This window comes from Nicotiana tabacum, chromosome 6 (assembly GCF_000715075.1).
Source record: "Nicotiana tabacum cultivar K326 chromosome 6, ASM71507v2, whole genome shotgun sequence".
Classification (NCBI taxonomy): Eukaryota; Viridiplantae; Streptophyta; class Magnoliopsida; order Solanales; family Solanaceae; genus Nicotiana; species Nicotiana tabacum.
In genome coordinates this window covers 209,699,493-209,714,911 of record NC_134085.1, presented here as the reverse complement: position 1 = coordinate 209,714,911, position 15,419 = coordinate 209,699,493, and the positions used below count along the sequence as shown (strand labels likewise).

The following is a 15,419-nucleotide window of genomic DNA, read 5'->3' as shown; positions in this document are numbered from 1 at the left end:
TGTATTCATGCTTCCACATTTTTAGCTTGCAATAACTAGTATTACATTCGTGTACCTGGTATTGGAAAACAAGAGAAGATGAAGCTGAGAAGCAGCAACAGTAGTAACAATGTAGCACAACAACGACAGTCCAGCAACACAGGAATAGACCAGTAACAGTAGGAATAGTAGAAAACCCAGGAGACTATAAACGACTCCAAGTATAGAGAAGAAGTAAAAGGCAGGAAAGTTCTGACTATTTCAGATCTTAAGCGAGGCAATGAAACAGTAACTATTCTTTTTCAACTTCAAAACTCTCCAAAATAAATTCTGCCCCTGTATATTCAGTGTATCCAGAATGTATATCGGGTGTATACTTCTCACGCCGCCCCCTCTTTTTTTCTTCTCTCTATCTAGTTTTTCCTCTTTTTTTTCCCACCCCTTCTTCCTAAATTTTCTCTTCTATTTATAGCAAAATTTTCGAAATTTTCAGATTTGCTTTTTTATTATTTTATTATTTTTTTAATTAAAAGAAATCCCACTTACAAATTGCTTTTTTTTTTTAGAAAAAGAAATCCCACCTTTATTTACTTTTATTTTTAAAATTCCAACTTTAATTACTTTATCTTATTTAAAATTCCACTTTTTATTTTTTTAAAAGAGAATCTCACTTTATTTAACTTTTCTTTAAAAAACAAACCACTATCTTTTCTTTTTCTTTTAAAAATGCTACTTTCAATTACTTTAAATTTTTTAAATTTTCAGATACCTTTATATTTATTTTTTAATTCCAACCTTCTTTTACTTTTAAATTTTTTAAAACTTTTTATTTTTTTTAAATTTTCTACATTCTTTTACTTTTTTTTTAAATCATTCTCGAAATTACTATATATATATTTTTTTAAAAATAAAAATAAAAAATAAAATAAAATATTTTCGGATTTTTTAATATATAAAAAAACAAAAAATAAAACTATTAATAGTGATAATTCACCTTTTATTTTTTATTTTTTTGGTTTTGTTTTGTGTTGGACAAAAATCAAGAAGGGGTGTTGGGTTAATGGAGCGGACCGGGTCGACCCGGTTTGAAACGGACCGGGTAATGGGGAAAGTTGGGCAATTATTTGGGCCTGTGGTTTGAAATTGAAGAAGTGGCCAAATCCGATTTTTCTTTGTATTTTTGTTCTCTTTTCTTCTTTTATTTTTCTAAAACTAAATTATAAAAGTACTTAAATTATTATTAAGAACTAAATTAAGTTATAAAAGCGCAAATTAACTTCCAATAACAATTAACGCACAATTAAGTAATAATTAAGCATAAAATTGTTCATTTGGACATTAAATGCTAAAAATGCAAAAGATGCCTATTTTTGTAATTTTTAATTTTTGTAAAACTAATTTAATTACTAACAATTGTAGAATTAAATCCTACATGCAAAAATGCAACATATTTTTGTATTTTTTTATTAATTTAACAAATAAGCGAACACAGACGAATACAAATAATTATCCAAAAATATCACAAAATCTCACAAAATTGCACACCAAGGAAAATCATTTGATTTTGAATTTTTTGGGAGTATTTCTCATATAGGGCAAAAATCACGTGCTTACAAAACCTATGTGCATTTTAGCTTTAAACCGCTTTTAAATATTTGAAGGAAGATTTCAACGTAATCTAAAACACGTCTTTGGACCATGCCACATGAAATGCACCCGTAGTCCGAGACACATCTTATTTAACGTTGTTAAGATTTGGATTTGAGTCACATGAAATGCACACCCCAGTTTAGGAAGTTAATTATTAAAATAATGCGCCTAAAGCGACTACGCATTTTAACTTTGCGAGGGCCAGGGAAAATTTGCTAAATGGCACGCCTCGATTTCTAAGAATTAAAAAACAAGATTAATTACATGAGGGCCATGCAATTTGCCATTTTATTTAGCACGGTACACCTCCAATTATTCTATATGTACCGGTAACATTGTTATAAAGAAAATGGAAAAGCTTCCGTGTGTAATGGAAATGGGCAAAGCTAGGACCTCTAATGAACTGGGCTGAATAAAGCTGATTCTCATATGGCCAAAAATTCCCTTTCACTATCAAAATTAATCCCTAAACCAGTTAGCCCATTTTTGAGTTTGAATCTCATTCTCAATCTTAACATCCTTGGCCAGTAGCTCATATAACACATTACCAAAAAAACACTCATCAAAAGTAATACCAAAACCCATGAAAAATGACAGATGACATGCATCTGTTCAGTTAAAACAAGAAATTTTGCCTATTTGGTGATTGTAAAGTAAGTCAGACACGAGGACATGAGCTCTTCACTGTAAATTGATGCCTTCAGCATATGAACTGGAAGACACACTCTTTAAAATTGTGAGAAAAATAGTTGTAACCAAACTTAAAAATTGTACACAAACGAGTGGTCATTCCAATTCAAACGTGATAGACCAACTATCCTGAATGAACACAAGCTTTCCAAGTAACACTAGGAGATTAAGATAATGAATTCGAACTGATAAAGTCAAGATGAACCAAAGGACAAGCATTGAAACCTGACAGTGAATATTTAAACAAAGGACAAACATTGAAACTTTGCAATATGTAACAATATACTCAAATTCACCAAAATGGCAGTTAACTCACGCTAAAGGAAAAATGACTACTGAACTTATCAATGCATATGAAATGCTTGAAGAACCTAAAATCATCAAGTTCAATTAATACACAAGCTAACAGGTAGTATCAAGCTCGCCAATCACTAGTTTCACGTCCAATTGCAGAAAAACACAAACAAGACCTTTTAAAAAGTATACAAATGAAGCGTCGGTCATCAGACTTAAGCATCAAACATAAAGTCAATCAAAATCCAATCATCCCTTCAAGTATGATAAGCCACAAAGAGCACACATTATCAGGGATAACTTTGGCAATTTCGAACCAGCAGCACGTGCAAAATAGTCGTGAAATCAGAGAACATGGCACTTTAGTGATTTATGACCCGTTAGCAGTCTTACAACTAACTAATTCAAGTCAAACATGCTGAAACTAAGCATTTAGTGTGACCAGACTAGTTTGAACATCAGAATATTTCGTGGCTGGCAAGAACACACTAGGAACTCATTTTGAAGCACTAGTCCTTAACCAAGAGAATCAGGAAGTCATTGATCAATAAAGCTCTTAAAACAGTTACTCTAGCTAATAGGGTGATACTAGTTTAAAAGCCTCTAGCGAATGGGGAAGGTTTCATAGAACTGGGGAGATTTCACAAGAGCAGGCTAGTTGGACTCATAACCCTGTTTGAAATTCGATCAACCATTTTGACTTCCTAAGGACGTGTGATTGCTATTCTGATAGCAGAAGAATCCAAAGAAACTCATGCGAATAGACATCATAGATTCATGCTCGTTTAGCAATCGCAAAGCTGAACAAAATCATTCATTTGAAAATGACGAAATCTTGACTCAAATGAAAACTCGACACCAAAATAACAGTTAAAGCATATAAGCATAGAGGATGACCATTCAAAATCAACTTTTACTGACTGAACATACTCAAATACATCACCATTGAGAAGAGATTCATAGCAAGAAATCCAATTACATAACAAAACACCATTCTGGACAAAATTTCACAGCTCAAGAACATTTTAAAACAGAGATACAGAAAAGAAAAGAAATTGAACCTAAAATTTCAAACTTTTTTTAATAATTATAGACTCGACAACACACCTTTCGACTCCAAATCCTAACGAGGTTCAACAGTAACTCAGCAGGACAATAATAGAAAAACCAAGCTTGAACTTCAATTTATTTTTTTCATCTCTTCGAAACTCAAAAACCAGATTCAGAACTAAAAATATTATATGTGTCTCACTCTTTGAACCTTTAAGAGAAACTTTTCAAAGAGAAAAAACCATCTTCAAGGAAGAGAAATCCGAAGTTAAAGAAGATCCCTCAACTTTTCTCTCCCCCACTTTTTTTACCAGAATTCTCTCTGAAAATCTCCAAAAATTTCCTCTAGTTATCAGGCCAACACCTGATGAATGAAGGGCTGGGATCAATCCAAATCGATCTCACGCTCCCCATTCATCCAGCATATGCCTTCTAGAGGCTTCCATCACTTGAGAAAGGGATGGGGACGAGAGAATCTGTTAGAGATCGTTACAAATATGCTGACGAGGAGAGAGAGGGAATGCGTGGGGTGAATTTGAGCTCACTCGCTTGAGATTTGGCGAGTTGAACGCGGCTGAGATGAAGAAGAAGATGAACAGTGCGCGTTTGAATTAGGGATTTAGGATTTTGGATCTCTATATGGATTGGTATATGTATTGGTGGGGATGGGTTGGGTTTAGAGGGCAGCCAGGTGGGTTTGGGGAATTTGGGTTGGGTGTGGGGAACTAAAATTAAGAAGGCCCAAAAGACCTCTTCTACACTTCCTTTTCTTTTCTTCTTTTCAAATTATTATTTTTTTTAATTTCCAACTCTTTTTAATTCCTCTTTTTTTCAAAATTTAAAAATAAAATCCTAAGTTAAATCACAAAATCAAATTAACCTAAAAAAACTAATTAATTCTAAATAATAATTAACACAAGTAATTAGAAACCGAATTAAAGGAAAAACTACCCAAAACAAAATACTAAAATTAAAATGCAAAACAAAATATTTTTTGTGATTTTTCCATTTTTTATTTTATAAAACAACTAATTTGCTAATTAATCACCAAATATAGAATTGAATCCTAAATGCAAATGTAACATATTTTTGTATTTTTTATTGATTAAACAAAATAAACATGCACAGACAAATGCAAACACTTGATAGAAAATGCCACAAAAATCCTCAAAATTGCAAATAATGGGAAAATATTTTGTTTTGAATTTGTGGGAGTAATTCATATAGGGCAAAAATTACGTGCTCACAATAACGAACCAAGAGGAAGAGGTGGAAGACTCACATATCAACAAGTTGTGGTTACACCACAGGAACAAAACCTCTCCAACTGAATTATGATGTTTAAGTCCTTATACTGGAATATTAGAAGCATCAGCTCTAGTGGTGCTTTTGATAGACTTAAGCAAATTATCTGGCTCCAAAATCTTCCTTTCATTGCTATTAGTGAACCTTTTCACAAAGAAGATTATCTTGATAGATTAAGAACTATGATGGGCTATGATAATGCTCATGCCAATATCAATAGTCAAATATGGATCATCTGGAATAATGATCTGAACTATAATGTGGTGGAGGAATTTGATCAATATGTTACTTGTATCATTGAGTGGATGGGAACAAACATCGTTGTCACTTCAGTTTATGCAAAGTGTGATGCAGGTTTGAGAGGACATCTATGGAATAACCTAAGGGATATCTCTTAGAATTATAAGCTACCTTGGTACATTGCAGGTGACTTCAATTGTATTATTTATCTAAGTGAAAAATAAGGTGGTAACTTTCACGGAATGGCTAAAAGCATGCCTATAATACAGTTCATCATGGATTGTGATCTTATTGACCCAGGCTTCTCAGGCTCACAATTTACCTGGTGCAATGGGTGGTCTCCTAATAGAAGAGTCTGGAAAAGGCTTGATAGGGTGCTGGTTAACCAATATTGGATGAACAATTATGACTCTACTAATGTCAATCATTTGATTAGAACAAGATCCGACCACTCATCCCTCCTCACCATTGCTAAGAACACTTCCCAGCACACTACCAAATACTTCAAATTCTTAGATTTCTGGACTAACAAAAATGGCTTTAAAGGGGTGGTAAAACAAGCTTGGGATATAGAGGTTCATGGCTCCCCTATGTGGAAATTCCATCTGAAACTAAAAAATATGTGCAGATGCTTATCCCATTGGTCCAAGACCTCTTTGGTAATATTTTTGATAATGTCAGGGACCTGGAGAAGAAGGTGGATGATCTGGAACACAAGATCATTACAAACAACACTGATATCAACAAATTTGAGCTTAACCGTATAAATGTTCTCCTTATCAAAGCCTATAAAAGTGAAGAGTATATATGGAAGCAAAAATCTGGGATCAAATGGTTTGTGGAGGGGGAAGTGAACTCTAAATTCTTCCACTCCATGGTAGAAAAAAGAGGTTATCTCTCAAAAAGATCAGGCTAAGTGATGACAGCTGGATTGAAGGAGATGAGCATATTGCAAATGAAGCTATATCCTTTTTTTAGAACCAATTTACTAGAGAACATACGGATTCCATTTTTTCTATCCTTAATTGTATTCCTAAAGTAATCAATGACATGGACAATGCAGGTCTTACAGCCATTCCTACTATGGAGGAATTTAAAGTTGTTGTATTCTCCACGAGTCCATCCAGTGCCCTTGGACCAGATGGTCTTCTAGGAAATTTTATCATTCTTGTTGGGATATTATTAAGGATGATATATTACTAATGGTCACTGATTTCTTTGCAGGTAACCAAATTCCAAAGGCCATGACCCACACCTGCCTAATCCTCATCCCTAAAGTGGATAATCCTCTATCTTTCAATGAACTAAGGCCTATTAGCCTTGACAATTTCTCCTGCAAAATCATCTCGAGTCTAGTGAACCAAAGACTAAGCCCCTTCATGAACAAAATTATTTCTCCTTATCAAATAGGTTTTATCAAAAGAAGATCCATCACTGAAAGTATTATGATGACTCAGGATATGGTCCATAATAATACAAAACCTTCCACCCATGGGAATGTGGTTTTAAAAGTGGACATGGCTAAAGCATATGGCAGAGTCTCATGGGAATACCTTTCCAATATTATGAGGCATTTTGGCTTTAATGAAAATTGGATTGATATTATTTGGAGACTTATGTCTAATGTTTGGTACTCTGTAAATATCAATGGGAGTAGCATGAGTTTTTCAATTCTTCTAGGGGTTTAAGACAAGGGGATCCTTTATCTCCCTCTCTTTTTCTTATTAGGGCTGAACTTTATTCAAGATTAATGGATTCCTTAAATAATCATGATTTTATCCCATTCTCGATAGATAGTCATGGTCTTATTATATCTCATTTATGTTATGCTGATGACACAATTTTGTTTTTCTCAACTGAACCTGAATCCTTGAAGATCATGATGGAAAAGATGGAGACTTATGAGAAGATCTCAGGACAATTAGTAAATAAAGCCAAATCTAGTTTCTATGTCAACTTCCAAGATGATGATACAAGAATAAACCAAATCAAGCAGATTACTGGATACAATCATTATCACTTTCCAATGCAATATCTTGGATGTCCTATCTACATAGGAAGGAAAAAAGTTATTTATTTTAACAACATGGTGGCTAACATAGCCAAAAGACTCCAAGGATGGCAAGGTAAATTTCTAACCTATGGTGGCAAAGATGTTCCTATTAAATCTGTTTTGGAGGCTATCGCACTCCATACTCTATCAGTGGTAAATCCTCCCAAGGTAACTTTCTACCAGATTGAAAAGATCATCTCTAATTTCTTTTGGGGTATGGATGGTAACAAAAATAAGAAGCACTGGATTGCTTAGAAAGACGTGTGTTTCCCAGTCGACGAAGGGGGAGATGGCTTCAGATCTCTTAAAGATACATATGATGCCTTCTCTTCTAAGATATGGTAAAAATTCAGAACTCAAAAATCTCTTTTCAAAGATTTTCTCGAAGCTAAGTATTGTTAAAGGTTCCATCATGTTGCAAGAAGGAAAGCTCAATGTCAATCTCATACTTGGAGAAGAATGATGGACATCAAAGAAAAGGTGGAACCCTACATCTCATGGAGTCTTGGAAGAGGGAAAATATCTTTCTGGTGGGATTCTTGGACTGACCTTGGGCCTCTATCTCACCTGGCTCATAATAGCAAGCCTCCCAAAAGAACTATGGTAAGGAATTTCTATCTTCAGGATACTTGGAATCAGAGTAAATTGGTGAGAATCCTTCCTTTGCACATGGTCAATTATATCAATGACATCACCTTCAATATTGATAAAGAAAACAGACTTATATGGACCCCGGATCGTTCAGGGGATTTTTCTTGCAAATTTGCATGGCACATTCTGAGAACAAAGAAAGGAACTACTCTTACAGGTATGACTATTTGGCATAAAAAGTTTCCTTTTAAAATCTCCTTTTTTATAATGAGAGTGCTAGTGGATAAGGTAGCAACTGATGTTGCTATTAAAAGATTTAGGGTGAATATTGCCTCTATATGTAACTGCTGCCCCAATGACCATTATGAGGAATCCACTAACCATCTGCTCAGTGATAGTCATATTGTCATATTGCTAATCTAGTCTGGTCCTTTTTATGTAACTCATGTGGTATCAGATTGGTCCAAGACCAGGTAAGACATATAGTTATGAGGTGGTAGTTGACTAAGCCCAAAAAATGAAGTCCATAAGACAATTCTATAATGTCTACCCTCAATCATTTACTGGCAAATTTGGAAGAACAGATGCTCTGCTAGGTTTAATGAAAAGCGCATGTCCCATCATTTCATCATCCAACAAGTGATCAAAATAATAAATATGCTTATCCATACAAGGTTCCCAGATCTGCAGCTCCATAACCTATGGCAGGACACTTACAGAAGAATTGAGAAGGTCTCCCCTGCTATTCATTATCAGATTGTTTATTGGAAAAAACCTCCAATGGGTTGGGTTAATTGATGGTTGCAACAAAGTTAATCCAGGGTCGGCAGGTGGTAGTGGTTTTATCAGAGATCACCATGGCGTGTTAATTGGTGCTTTTGCAGAATTCTATGGTGATTGTAGTTGTAATATTGCAGAAGCTAAAGCCATGATGCGAGGCATCAAAATGTGTATTTCAAAGGGCTTTACAAATGTTATAGTTGAATCTGACTCGATGATTATCCTTAACTTGATCAAACGGATCAGGAAACCTCCCTGGAGATTCAATGATACTATTGAGCAAATTCAAAATATGACCAAAGATGCTGACTTTCTCTTTTGTCACACCTTGAAAGAAGGAAACAACTCTGTTGACATGCTTGCTAACCTGGGCGAAGAATCCAAAACTGTTTCTATCTTCAATGAGGTTGTATCATTACCATTGAATGTTAGAGCCTCAATGAAGTTAGAAGTTGACGGGGTCCCTAACTTCAGATTCATACAGAAGAAAAACAAGTTCGTTATCAATGACAACACTTAGCAATAAGCTTCTCTCTCTCACCTTTATGTACATAGCGTCCTTGAGTGTTGCTACAAATTACCCTAGGATGCACAACTTTCTTCTCATCCAAGCAAAATATTTTTGTTCAATTGTGTATCATAGGAAGAGTGTTGTCATCTATCATACTGTCTTGGAGGCCAAGGCCTATGTTCTCCTTCGTGTAATTATCTACAATATATTTAAAACAGGAAACCCTTTAATGAAAAGTCAGATTATTATTTTACCCTTCACTTAATAAATTACTACAAAATTGCCCTTTTCTTAGAAATTCGCATTTTACAAAAAAACAAAAACGCTCAGATTAACTTCACGACTGAATTGAAGAGATGCTTGGAGACAGACACCTTCTCTTACAAAACTCAAGAGACGCCTGTCGACAGACACCTTCTCTTACACAGATTAACGATCATATTCCCAACAGTTGCATCCCTTGATTTGTTGTCTTCAAAAGCACAACCTTATGGCAATTTCCTCACAGTTTTTTCCCTTCTCTACTAAAGCAACAGGTATACAATCTGATTTCTCCTCCACCAAATCCTTATGTTTTGAATGAGTATTCTCCTATTTATCACTTTTTCACAATCTCCTTGCTTCACAGATCTTTTCCGGCATTGCAATTTGATCCATATATTTCCGCCCATAAATCGTCGCCGAAATATCTCGCTCGCTAATTCAAGTTTTAAGTCCCTTTGTTTTATTTACCCCATTATTTTATTATAATTGTACCTTTACGTTTTTCACAGTCTTTGTTTACAACAATTACGTTCTGCTTTCTTCTATGACATAATTCTAATCTGAAGATGTGTTCTAATTTTCATCCCTCCATTCATTGCTTACTTTAATTTGTGTTTTTAACTTTTCTATATGTTCTATGTTTGTCCATTGCCTTTACTGATGTTGTTTCATAATTCCTTCTTTAGTTTCTGATTTAAATGGTTACCATCATACCACCCAATCAAAGGAACTTATTTTATGGTCTGTTCATGGAGAAAAAGGGGTTACAGTTCCTTAACATTGATTGCCGCGGGACGGATAGCGAATTATTGGAAGAATTATTCCCGGATGAAGGAGCCGCCGAAGAGATTCGCCAGATTTTGACAAGAAAAAACCTAGGAAAAATCATCTCCTATCTTATTGATCAACATGTAAAAGATGAAAAATTCCGGCAGAATCCATACATTTGTGAACAATCTATTGACCACTTTTATTTTTTACTCTGCGAGGGCTAGGTGAACCAAAGTCTTCACAAGTCCCCGTTTTCCTCTCAAACCGAAACGATATCAAAAAAAGATTCAAAAAAGGAAAAGAAACTTATGAACAGTCAATGTTAATAGGTTAGGCTGCCTATAGTTGGGAAAAAAAACCACTAGAGCCTCCTACCATTACTATGCGTATTTCTATGTCTATCAGATGCCAGTTCCAATCCCATTAAGTTGTCTTCCAGCTGTTAGCCCATTAGTATTTCTCTCAGTTGTCCCTGTAATGTTGGTTGCAATATATGTAGAATACATATATCTTGTAGATACTAACTTACAATTTCCTCTAGAGTTTTATCTTACTATATATTTGCCCTTATATATGATGTAATAGTCTTTCTCTTTCTGCTATGGATAATGTATTCGCACCCATGTAATATAGTAATTTTTTAGCGTTGATTTGCTTCATCATCCAATTGCTTGCAGCTATTTCCCTTATAATGAACTTAACAGCAAAATTATATATATTACATCATCGATTTGAGTTATGTTATTTATATTGGAAACTATTACACAACCATTAAGCTATGCTTCTGATATTTAAATTTTCTCATGTACCTGCTTCATAGCAAATGTCAAAGTATATTTAGTTTTTACTATCCATTATCCTGATATCCATAGATAACTAAAGAACCGTTTTGAATTTTTCTATGCTTCAGTTTCCATGTTGTCTTAGATTTTCTTTAAAAGTTGGCAATAATATAGTAATATGGTAATTATTCATGATAGTTCTACACCTTAATTATGATGCAAATTCAAAGACTATGTGTAGTCCTTATTTTTCCACAAACTCTAATAAGGTAATGCTGAACATGAGAGTCTGTACTACTAGAAAATAAAATCTTTGATCACATAATATCATACAAAATTGTCATCCAACTGTTTGTTAAGAATGTTGACCATTCAAAAAAAAAACCACCACGCCTTCGAATTATATCATATAAACAAGACAAAACAATTGCTTTTTCTCAAAACAAATAAATTTATAGTTGAGATTACTTGTAGTGAAGCAAAAAAAAGGTTCCTTCATGCACATAGCTTGTGCATTAGCCACATTATAAACTGGGGAAGCTAATGGACTTTCTGTACACTCATGGATTTCTCACACTTTATGTTATAATTCAATTTCAATCAAACATTTCCTGAATGCTCGTGCTATTAATATTTTGCTAAGAACAAGATTTAGGAACATATATCGTAGACTCCCGCTATTCTACTTTGAGTACATATTTTCCTAAACATAAAATTAATTACTAGCTACAAAACTAATTACTTTACTACTCTTCTAACAGGTTCCCAAGACTACTCGCTCAAACAATTAGTGGTAATACTTTACTTCTTTACTTTTAAAAAATAATTATTACTTCAGTTTGTAGTTATTAAAGTTATTCCAATCTTTATACTGCATTAACAAACGCTACTGCCAGCATTATTTGTCTGCCATTACGAATGCTATAATCTACTGTCTATTGGAAATGATACAATAAATCATAATAGAAACATCAAGATCGTTACTATTATATTATTTTACCTTCGTCCATCTATCCGTCTAACCATCACAGGCTCAGTTCAAATGGCGATTGAAGTAGAATTATCGAAACAATGCTTACCTATTAGCAAGATACCAAAATACTCCTCCGATTGGGTTATAAAAGTCTTTGTTGTTCGAAGGAGTAAAGTAGTTCCATACAAAAACCAAAGGAACGAAGGTGTTTTCAAAACTCTTATATTAGTTGATGAAAAGGTAATACTTTTTACATTTATAATGTATACTTTACTAATTTATATTGTCTTTCTTAATAGCATAAAATGTTTGTTACACATTTAATAGGGGACAAAGATCCAAGCAACACTTTTTAATAAGCATGTAGAGAAATAGAAAGACTTCTTTGAACCAAACAAGAGTTACTTCATTATAAATGGTCGCCTAGATCGTGTCAATCCAAACTACTCCTCGGTTCATAAAGAAGTTGAAATAGCTTTTACTGACAACACTATCATCAAGGAATCTGAAACAGACATTTCCACCCAACAATTCTCAAATGGTTTTTTGTTCTTGGAAGAGGCGGAAAAGTTAACTGACGGCACTATCTTTGGTAACTGTTTATAGGAATAAACAAATCATTTTCGTACATAAATTCTATATACTTATAACTACTTCTCTAATGACTTAGTTTGCAGATGTAGTTGCCATTTTTGTTACAGTGAAACCACTTATTGGAGAAGGTCGTAGCAGGAGAAAAGAGATAATAGTTACAAATGAAAGGTCAGTTAAACTTACACATGTTTCAATGAAAACCAAAATTTTTACGTATTATATAGGTTAGGTAATACAACTAATATAATTTGTAATTTAAAACACATGTGTGATCTTACATCTATCACTTTATGGGGAGATTTTGCTGAAAATGATGGTGAACTTCTTGAAAAGATGAAATACGATAAACCAATCCTTGGCTTTTGCAATGTTAGAGTCTCAATTTACAAAGGTATATACACTAACAATTGTTTGTATTATAGTATTCACACTTTAGCCTGTACTTATATTATTCACACTTTATGGACTGAAACTATTCTAAATAATTTCAACTTCTTTAATTAGGAAATTTTGGAATATCAACTATTCCTGTCAGCAGTGTGCTAATCAATCCAAAAATCCAAAAGGCAACAAAACTTCGAAATTGGTACTTATGATAATTCTATTGCATTAGTAGTCATGGATATATTGCTTGTATTATCAACTCTTGAACCTCGTTATCATGATTAAGATGATGGGACCCTTAAATTTATAACCTCTACTACATAATTTTATACTACTGACTGCTTCTATTTTTAAAATAAATTTTGCTATAAAAAAATTACACAATACAATACCAAATAATAAGCATGCTCCTCTCTTAAGTTTATTTCAAATAGTATGAGGTAAGCCTCTCTTTTTTAATTGAATGACAAAAACATGTGCTGCAAATAGGGCCAAATATTTCTCAGTTACAAGGTTTTGGTTGTAAGTTTCCTTTAACAAATCTACAATCGTCACGTCTACATCTTTATTCGTTGTTCTAATTATTGTTTCATCAATTTTTTGATGTGTTAAATTTTTTATCATATAAATATATTATACATTTCAATAATACTTACTAAAATACAGGCGTGATTCTATGAAGACAGAAAATAAAGATACTGCATTAATACCAACTAAGGCAATGAAAAGTGCCAAAGAAGTGAAGTTACTTGATATTATGGATGGCGTACTTGCAGATGCACATGTAACTTCCTACAAACCTGTTTTCGATATACATGTTTTATAATTCTTATATAATATAATCTAATCTATTTCTTATTGTTTATGTCCAGGAAATATATTACAAGTTAAAAGCAAAAATTACAGACATTATAAATAAAGATGAGCCATGGCATTCTTCATGCAAAAAATGTTTCAAGAGAGTTGATGTTATAAAAGATACTGCAACTTGTGGCAGCTGCAACATAGAAAATGTTGATTATGAAAGCAGGTGAGATTGAACAACTCTTTTAATTATTTCATTTAAATGAACCGGTTATGATTTTTGTAAACAATCGACAATATTTTAGATATTGTTTAAGAATTGAAGCTTGTGCTGGAGAACGACGTGTTCGTGTTATACTTTTTGACGCTGCAGAATATTTATTTGGTTGTGATGCCAAGGAGTATATTCAATCAATCTCTACGAAGGTCTGAATATTCTTTATTATAAATTTAAATGTACTAATACTTTGAAAGTATTTCAATAAGAAAATACGTTTCATAAATTTTAATTCAATACATAAGTTAATTTTAGTTGTATTCTTGTTCTTTAACTGTGCAGAAGGAAGAACCTAATTACTACCGTAAGTTGGTGCTGAGTAAAGATAAAAAATTTATTTTTTTTGTCAAGATTGATAAGAAAAATGAAAATTCAGGAAGGAGTTTAATAGCTCAAGAAATACATGAATTTTAAGACGCTGACACAATCAAGGTTCTGGAAGAGAAGATAAACCAGCAAAGATACGAAAGAAGAGGTCGAAAAGAAACAATGAAGATCAACGTCCTATTTCTAATAAAGAGTCAAAGTAGAAAAAAATTAGTGCTCTTTCTTTATGACCAAATAAACTATGAAATATTATTATTTGTCAAGTTGTATTTGTAGAAGTATTATTGTATTCTGTAAACTTAATTATTCTTATATCATTATGTAAAGACAAATTGTGCTGGCAGAGCATTAAATGAAATTTTCATTCTTCACTAAATTATTTTCAACCATAATTCTTCTAATACTTTAATTGTATCCATTTTACAGATTATTTAATCTATTTTTACATAGAGGCAATTATTCAATCGGAAGAGGCGTTACGCCCCAACCTATCATAGATATATATTTAGCTAAATAATTTATTTTTATTGTAAATTTAAATATCAACTGAAATCGTTTATGAAACAAAATATCATTTTACTTAAGGAAGAAGCCTGTTGAGGTACGGACATTAAAAATTATTACTCTATATTATATTGACTACTGTTAATTTATCTTATTCAATCACGTTATTAATTGATCTATGTAGGATAACATAAAATTATACAAAATATCTGAGAAATAAAAAATAAAATTATGTCTCATGCAGGCAAATTAAGCATGGCAACTCGGACAAACCTCAACCCAAAATAACAGGTAAACTTCACCAAGTTCTTTCAATTGATATTAATATAATCTTTTCTCAATTACTAATATCATAACATAAAAAATTTAACAAGAAATAAATGAAAATCAATTGCAATATCTAACGTAACTGATAAAGATGGAAATAATGCTACAAACAAGATGGGTCATTCAGGTGACGCAATTTATACCTTAGAAAATAAATTAACTCACCATATTATGATCAACTATCCCTAAATTAAAAGAAATAAAATATATACGTTATTTAATCTTCATATTTTAATTTGTGTACATATTATATTAATTGTCACAAACTA

The 15,419-nt window shown here is 32.9% G+C and overlaps 2 protein-coding genes across 2 annotated transcripts in view; both read left to right on the top strand.

The window, feature by feature from the left end:
• Positions 1-15,419, top strand: part of LOC107816823 (uncharacterized) — a 160,385-nt gene that overhangs the window by 49,438 nt on the left and 95,528 nt on the right. The gene's annotated exons all lie outside the window — the stretch shown is intronic.
• Positions 4,998-7,724, top strand: LOC142182308 (uncharacterized). The gene is made up of 7 exons (XM_075256535.1): positions 4,998-5,322; positions 5,509-5,783; positions 5,837-6,098; positions 6,272-6,352; positions 6,433-6,746; positions 6,866-7,429; positions 7,536-7,724. The coding sequence occupies exons 1-7, from the start codon at positions 4,998-5,000 to the stop codon at positions 7,722-7,724; spliced, it is 2,010 nt and encodes a 669-aa protein (XP_075112636.1).